Consider the following 8,428-nt stretch of genomic DNA (forward strand, 5'->3'; position numbering starts at 1 on the left):
AAGACTCAGAGGCGAAGGACCACACCGACGCACTAATGCGGGTGCAGAGGGGTTAAAATAACAGCCGAGTGAATGCCCGTTAAGGACCCGCAAATAACCCACAAAGCCCCGTCGACTCCAACTCTGTGAGTCGAGAGCACTCTGTTTACGGCATGAAAAGTGGACCCCATGCTCTGGCTCAAATGTCGGAGACAGACACAGATTATTTCTGTACGTGCTTTTGACAGATACTGCATTTTCTATGATTGTATATACTTTAACTCGTTTTTTTTTTTGCTGGTGGATTTGTCATTTAGGACAATTTAAGTGCCAAACCGACAAATTACCTGAAATCAAGTGATGTCAAAAGAATATTGTGCTCCTTTTTCCTAAAATTAAGCAGAAATATTTGGCAAATGAGTTTATTGACCTTCCGATGCTCGAAACATCGTCAACAATTAAAGAAGAAAGTTAAAAAAAGTGCATATGAAACAAAATAACACCATCTGACTTTTCATCATAAAGTTCTTCAGTTTATAAAGTAAAGTACAGACACAATGCAAAGCTGTTCCCATAATAACATCTTTGAGATAATCATGTTGGAAACTTATTGAAGACTTCTTGGGAGTTTGGTTAAAAATAAAAAGTTTTAAGACTGTACACAAGATATCTGAGTTGTGGCTTGTTCGCTATGTTGAAAGCCTTTAATAAGATCTTACTGTAATTCCTGCCACACACACATTACAGCATCACTGAGGGCACACCAAACATACGCAAAGCAAATTACACGTCATGCCAGACCTCAGGAGGAGCAAAGTTATAACGGCAGCATATTCTGTAGAAAACGACGGCCTCGAAACATTTTAAATATTTAAAAAACGTTCATTTAAAGCATCTCTGGTTACCATGACTGCATTTGAAGCTTTCTATTTCGAAAGGATAGTGAGCGATTTATAATAAGACTGTTATTAGCAATGTGATTCTTTTTTTCTTTTTTTTACGAATATTTGAAGAAGGAAAAAAAATCTATCTTATTCTCTTCTTTCAATGTTTCACAGTGAAATGAGACGGTCCGGAAGATTAGGACCACTTTTACTTGACTCCATTATGCTCGCATGCTCTTGTATCGTTGATATTAAAGAACCGACATTGTAACACGAGCTGATGTGATATTGCTTTCCCCCCCCCCCCCGAGCCACTTAGAGAAAAATGTAAGTGGATGATGCTCCAGTGCTCTTGTTAAACGACATTCAGCGAAGATCAAGTGGTTAATCTACTTCATCTGTGTCACGTTATCGAGGTCACTTGTCCGCCCCGTGACTCTCGTCACACGTTCATCGCCATGACTCTGATCCCGTGAGCGTTGATGTAGGTGAGGAGCACCGTGGCCCGCCTCTCGATGACGTCGATGAGCTTGTCGATGCCCGGCCGGCCGCCCTGGCTCTCCCAGTACGTCTGGTCCAGGAACAGCGACTGGAGGAGCTTCTCCCTCAGCCTCTTGTTCTTCAGCACCGACACCGCCTGCTCTGGGAGCCTGGAGACAACAAACGGTGAGAGTCAGGAAGAACAAGTTTAGTTAAATTGTTTTAGTTTTTAACGCAGAGCTGCTCTTTGGCTGGGAGCAGAAATATTTTTGATGATTCTCGACGGGCGAAGCTACCCTGTTATTATGGATAAAGGTGGCGTACCAACATGCAAATAACAGAAACAGACGAACATGGGAGGCAACTGAACACCAAAGGCACACGTGCAGCAAAAAACACAAGAACAAGACAAGTTAAAAGAAACTAAAAGTTAAGAGACATAACAGAGTTAATTTGATTTTTTTGGGAACCTTCATTTTATATTTAAAACCAGCATGTGGAATCAGTTCTTTGATTTTCAAAGTATTCTGCAACATATTCCAGGTTGAGGGTGCAGAGTACACAAAAGCCCTTTTCCCCATTTCCGTTCTGGTTTTTGGGACAGTGAGCATCAGGAAGTCCTGAGAACGCAAGGAGTATTGTCCCAAAACGTGTCTTCATGATGAGGACACACAGGTAGCATTATGGTATGCATAAGGTGCACTGCTATGCAGCAACTTCCCCCCCAAAAAAAGTGTTTCGGGACCGGAGTTGGCCTTCGAAGTTTCCGGAAGCAATTGTGAAACTGTGAAATAAATCACGACCCCTCCAGTGATAGCAGTTACAATCTTTAATTATTATTACTAATAAATCGCTGTGAATCCATTCCAAAGTCACGTTAGGGTTTTTTTTTTTTTTTTGAGTCATCAGATGTCTGCCAGTACTTTTGAAAATCTGAGGATAAGCATCCCAGTTGCCACGGAAATATTGAACGCAGACGTTGTTGCATTCGGTCGAAGCGAGTGACGCAATACAACGAGCGACAGAATTGTGCTTTTTCGCAAGCTTGATACGACGCCGATATGAAACATATTAATGAAACGTGTGTTTTGGTTACCTACTACACAGTGATGCATCCCAACTTCAGAATAGTACATGGCTAAGTTAACACAAATGTACTGATCACAGGCAAATTAATGTAACTGTATAGCAGCTATGAATTAACAAAACATTTACTTGGTCGTGGATTTGACAAAACATAATATGTCAGTTAGCAAAAAACTGAAAATGGTGCGGAGTCTGTAGATTTACCAAATACCCGATCACATCAGCACGAGTTGACTTCCGTATGACTACATTTGAGCGACAGGCTAAAGATTAGTAGGCATGTGACATTGTTTAAGTGCTCCATTCATACGCATTAAATATCAGCAGAGATGGAACATTTAATCATATATAATGTGACTGCTGGCCTTATGCACTTAGAAGGCTGGAAGATGGTTGTCAAAGCACTAAAGTGCAGTTGCTGCTCGAGTCAGAGATAGCTTTTTTTTTTACCTTGCCTCACATAGTTATGAATGGATTGCGTCATACCCCGCAAGAGTCTGTTCTCCCTCAGAGTAATGTTTGTATATCTAAAAAAAAAAAAAAAAAGAAGTAAAACACAAGAGAGAAAAAGAGGGGGGACTTTGAAGATGAGTGCAGAATGGAGCAATGGAGAGATTGCCAAGTGGTTGCCGAGTATGTTTAGGTCTTCAAGCTGCTCAGGATTTCCAAACAAACTGCGATAGTGCGTGTTGTACGTGTCAATTTGGAATGTGCCTGGAATACAAAGTAAAATCAGTTTTTTTTTTTTTTTTTAGCTTTGATAATAGTCAAAGGGATAAAACCATCACAGATCTACAAAGGATTCCACATGAGATCAACCAAGATCAGGTATTAGATGATCAAATATCCTGTCATCTTTCAGCTTGAAGTCATCTTTCAGCTTGAAGTCATCTGACAGCGGCTACACTTAGGCTCATGTGGCCTTTACATCCCATCTGGCAGAATAGAAGCTACAGAATTGATGTGGAGCACATGGGTCCATGTTTGGGGAGAGACACAAACCAGACTCGCCCAACAACAGTCTCCCCATCGGTCCGACCGAGTGATTTATTGATCAAAAGATGGATGAAAAGAAAGCAACATGTTCTTCTTTTGGTTTCTTGGATGTTCCGCGTAGATCGGTGGGGGATAGTTTTCACATCGGGATGAAGAGCAAGAGCACATTATTACGCCCCCCGGAGATTCAAAAAGACACATTTACTTTGTTGAGCCAGATCTAAATATTTATCTGTAAGACTATGAAGGTTTTAAATGATCAAAACGTTTAAAAATGCCATTGCCATTGTTTGTGAAAAAACTGCTTTGTGCTTGTTTTTATAGAAACTTGAATTTCAAAGTTTGTCGAACAGTCTTGGAGAGATTTTTTAACCATGTTGTAAATAAAATAATGTATTAAAAGAACACCGCAAGAGAAACATCAATCACTTATATTGCCGTGGACAGTTTTAATCATTTAATAATTAGTCTTGTGGTGGTCCTGTTCATATCTACAATATTTTGTTATAAATAGGAAAACATTGATGAATCTGACAAAAGTTCCTATTTTTGATAAAATGTGTTTGTACAAACTGTCACGAATGAGGCCACTTGTTAATGGAAATATGCATTGCTTTTCCAGTTATTGATGTTTGAAGCACAACAAACCCAATCTGAGTGAAATGTAATCTATTTCATACAGTAATGTTAACATAACGGGTGTTCTTGTGGTCCAAACTCACTCTTTGATTCCTTCCAGGAGCCTGTAGTCCAGGTTGTCCTCATTGCGGTCGAAGAAGCCCTCGTTGTTGGTGAAGACCAGGCGTCTGGGGTCGTGACCCCTGTGGACGATGTGTGTCAGTTGTATGTGGCTCTGGTCCCCACATTCAGCGTTGTGGCCGAGCTCCACGCACACATCCTCCTGCCTGGGCCTGAATCCACAGCAGCTCTGATCCAGACGGTTGTGAATCTGAAGGAGAAGGTTCACATTTCGTCAGATAGCTTGACGTTGGTGTATTTAAAATCCAATCACACTTGTGATTGATTTATGAGTTTTCACATTGGTATTCGGGGAGTTTTTCTCTTCTTTTTTTTTAAAGTGTTGGATGAAAGGCTGTTTTTGCCCACGAGCGCAAGCTTATTTTGCAATATTCACTGGGATCCATTTTACATTATCTCACAGACGGCATACAAATATTATTATTAGATCACATAACTGCAATTATCTAGCAGAGAAAAAAACTCAACGCATCAAGCAGGCTGGTTTTTTTGTAGGGCCTCTGAGACATGGGCACTGTTTAATTGATGTCGATATCTTATCAAATAGCGTGACATAACAGCACATCTATAACCTCTGCTTCCTCCACAACGACCGGCAACCCATAATCCCAACGGCGGCTTCAACGTGTCCGTCAGTCTCTGCATTCTCAACCATTTAATTGGCAGAGGTTTCAGATGATGTCTCCCAAAGACTCAGTAAAAACAAAGAAAATATATATCACTCGTGGATTTCAGATTCCACTCACAGGCACAACTTTGATTGACAAGGATCCACAGAGGATGAAATACCTCCATGCCTGTCAATCAAGCCAAAAAGTCCCTAAACATACAGCCTTTAAGCCCATAATCTTCGAATGAAATTGTAACCCCTTTATAACGATTGCCTATTGTAATGGACTTCATTGGTCTCAGCTAATTATGTTGTTTATGAGTAACCAAGTCTTGGCGGACTTTTTGTCATTTACAAGTTGACATTATCGTGTTAGAAAATAAAAGGTTTGGTCTTTTTCGACCGTTAGTTTGTCATTTTGATGTATCATTCTATAACATACTTTCAGTGTATACATATGCAGAGGTTATTGATCTTCTTTGGGAGATGAGAAGAAACTTCTGGTTGGAATGTATTTCTTGAATCCAGACGAAAACTGTAATATCACAAGTTATGAAAAGGAGGATTTGATGATTTTTGCCTCATTTATGGTAGATTAACCTCTAAGGTCTAAAGGGATTAAAAGCATCGCCAAGATGATCATAAATAGAAGTTAAGTTGTCTATTGAGGCCAACTTAAAAAAAATATATACATTAATTTGTATTTGTGTAGAAGGGTTCACAGGAGTTCTACATTGGCTTCAGTATTCAGAGATGATTGTTGTCACCTGGGCAATATTCAGGAAAAAATGTCTCGGTGTGAATAGATGAGATTGGTTATTTTATTATTCATTATCAAAAATCCAATATAATAACTTCACGGGGCACTTGTTTCTCAGACAATATAGTTTGTGTGTCCAATAAGTTGGAAATATGATTCTCTGAACTGCTTAATTTATCTTTGGTTTTTCATGAATCTATTCATAAGGAACTTGAAATAAAGAAGAAAGATACGTAATGAAAGCTGTGGCACGGTGACCTCAATGGCTGATGTATTAGTTCTAAAAGAATCCAAACTAATGGAATAAAAGTTTGTACTTTCTACTTTCCTCACTCTGTTAAATGTGTTCTTTCTTGATTATGGGATGCATTTTAAAGAAGTCTCAATGCCAAAATCTGATCAGAGCCCTTCCACCTTCCACACAGGAAACAAGACATCTGTTTGGCCAAAAGGGGATGTTTACAAAAGTTATTTATGAGGCACTTTTTGGGGAATTTGAGAAAGAGAGACTCTAATTCCACAAAAGCAAACTGAAGGACAAGAGAATTCGCAATTGTGCTTTTTTGTTTGTTCACATTCAGAGGAACGTGGTTTTAAACAGCTTCTGTTACCTGTAACAGGAAGTCAAACAGAGCCAGTTTACTCCACTCATAGTGATGGACGGTGGAGCAGCCGGAGTCCGGCTTTGGGCTGATGTTTTTATGCCAACACCTCTGTTTCAGGGAGCTCTGGTACTCCCCCCACGTTAACCTCACGCTGGACCAGCCTGCAGCACGGCCTTCTGGGTAGAGAGAAGCATCCCATGACACCACTGGACAGGGCTGGCCATCTAAAGAGGGAGGGTAAAAAAAAACATTTTTAAAAACACGGCCAAGTTTTTATCCAGGAAAAGCTCACTGAGCAATGCATACCGCACACTTCATCAGTGGTTAACATGCACACACACACATGTGCAGATCAAAGCTGAACTACCGTTTATGGTGCTAGAAACATGTTTTTAAAAAAGGTATGTCGGAGACGGAGTACCGGTGGTGTGAAGGAGAAAAGAAATGTGACCCTAAACTTCTAAATGCCTGTTTATAGCATTGTCTGCCATGGAAAAATATGTGCGTATTGTTTATTGCTAAGTCTGGCCTTGAAATATTTCTGGACTGGCTCTGATCTCGAAATAGTCCTGACTCATGTGGCCATGACAACGGTCCCACTGACACAATGTGTAGAGTGTCAGATGCTCTCTCTCTCTCTCTCTCTCTCTCACACACACCATTAGACTCCAGAACAACGAGATATTAATGGATCCATTTAATTTGTGCAGGACATCCAGTGACTTTCAGAACGGTGTGTTTGAATGACTTTGCCTTCAAAAACACGCCCAGAAAGAAACCAACGTATCCCATCAAGTTAGAAAATTAAATTTAATGTTCTTCAGATATATTCATCCCACCCCCCTACTGATCTCTCTATCTCTACTCGGCTCAGCCAATAAGAGATGTTGTCCTGGTGTCTGTGAACGTACCGTGGAGGAAGCTGAACCTTCTGCTTACTGCTGGTAATGTCCTATTGAACCCCAGCACCCTGTCCAGATGGAAAGCAAAGACCTCCGTGGTGTCCACGGGTCTGCCCACGACTCCACACTGACCCCCGCACACACGGCTCCGTTGTGTGCGTGGTAGGTCGATCGCGGGGCTTGTCTCGCCCTCGAATACCAGAAGTGACGGAGAGTCTCCGCCGGAAAACACTTCTTTGACGCGCAAAACTTTGGCATCCGCCAGAAAGCGCATGACGTTCACGTCCCGTGGGCTGAGCCACGGCGGTGCCTTCTGGCTGTATATTCGTATGGAACTTATGTGAAAGTCTGCATGTGGGTCCGTGGGGATTATGTCTAAAGATTTGTAATAAACACCCCCGGTTCCTCCTGAACTAGTCGATGCAGAGCCGCGCTTCGTTTGGCCCGCGTGCCGCTCCATAGCGCCACGTTTGTTCTGCGTAAAAGCCGAACGAGCCTCGTTCTTTTTCCTCCTCACTTTCCTCCTCGCTTTCGGTCTGATCGTACCCCGGATGTGTGCCGGTTTCAGGCGCTTCGGCTTAAGCGTTATGTAGACCACGTTGGACCGCGTCGGGACCACGAAGCCCGCTCCGGTCTGCAAATCCACAGAGTCCGGGACATCCAAGTGATACAATCCACGGGTGTGCCGGTACTTGTCGTTCTCAATGCTCCTGGCCCGCTGCTGCTGCTGCTGCTGCTGCGAGTATCCGACTTGTGAAACGGCCACCAATAAATAAACCACGCACGCGCTCGCAAGGATCAAACTCCTGTTTGAAAGAGGGCACCTCCGAAAGCTGCTGGTCCGTTTCAGGCAAGGGAAGAACAGCCGGTGAAAGCGAGACTTCCCCATTAGAACTTATGTGCTCATCATGGGGTGACTGTCCCCGGTTTGGAGCCCGACTACCAACCGGGGAGGACGGCACAACTCCAGAAACTTTATTTTGGAAGGGAGGATTTGTGGCCACTAGTGCGCGTGCTTAGGGGGATGGACGGGCTGGGAAACCACCCTCCAACCCAACGTGAGACTGACTACTCGTTTGTTCTTCCGTTATAATATAATCCTCTGTGGTGACATATGCAGACTCATAAGCACAGAGGGGCTTTTGCATAAGTTTACAATCGGCATCAAAAGTACTCAATTAAAGAGAAGTATAGCACATAAAGTTGCCATGTACACGAATATTGTGGATGTCCTCGGACTCAGCGCTTATGGGAATATTTGGAAAATCAGAGCAGTTTTGTCAAATTATTATTATTTTTTAAACAATTGCTAACATTTCTAAAAGTTATTGGTTGACGTGCATTCCTTTTTATGAAGCACATCGTAT

At 42.1% G+C, this 8,428-nt stretch overlaps 1 protein-coding gene across 1 annotated transcript; it reads right to left on the reverse strand.

The window, feature by feature from the left end:
- Nucleotides 1-287: 287 nt before the first annotated feature.
- Nucleotides 288-8,029, reverse strand: gask1b (golgi associated kinase 1B). The gene is made up of 4 exons (XM_034542734.1): nt 7,071-8,029; nt 6,166-6,383; nt 4,148-4,374; nt 288-1,513 (listed from the first exon to the last, which is right to left on the reverse strand). Exons 1-4 carry the CDS (start codon nt 7,948-7,950, stop codon nt 1,306-1,308), a joined length of 1,533 nt encoding a protein of 510 aa, XP_034398625.1. The 5' UTR covers nt 7,951-8,029; the 3' UTR covers nt 288-1,305.
- Nucleotides 8,030-8,428: the final 399 nt, after the last annotated feature.

Source organism: Cyclopterus lumpus, chromosome 10 (genome assembly GCF_009769545.1).
Source record: "Cyclopterus lumpus isolate fCycLum1 chromosome 10, fCycLum1.pri, whole genome shotgun sequence".
NCBI lineage: Eukaryota > Metazoa > Chordata > Actinopteri > Perciformes > Cyclopteridae > Cyclopterus > Cyclopterus lumpus.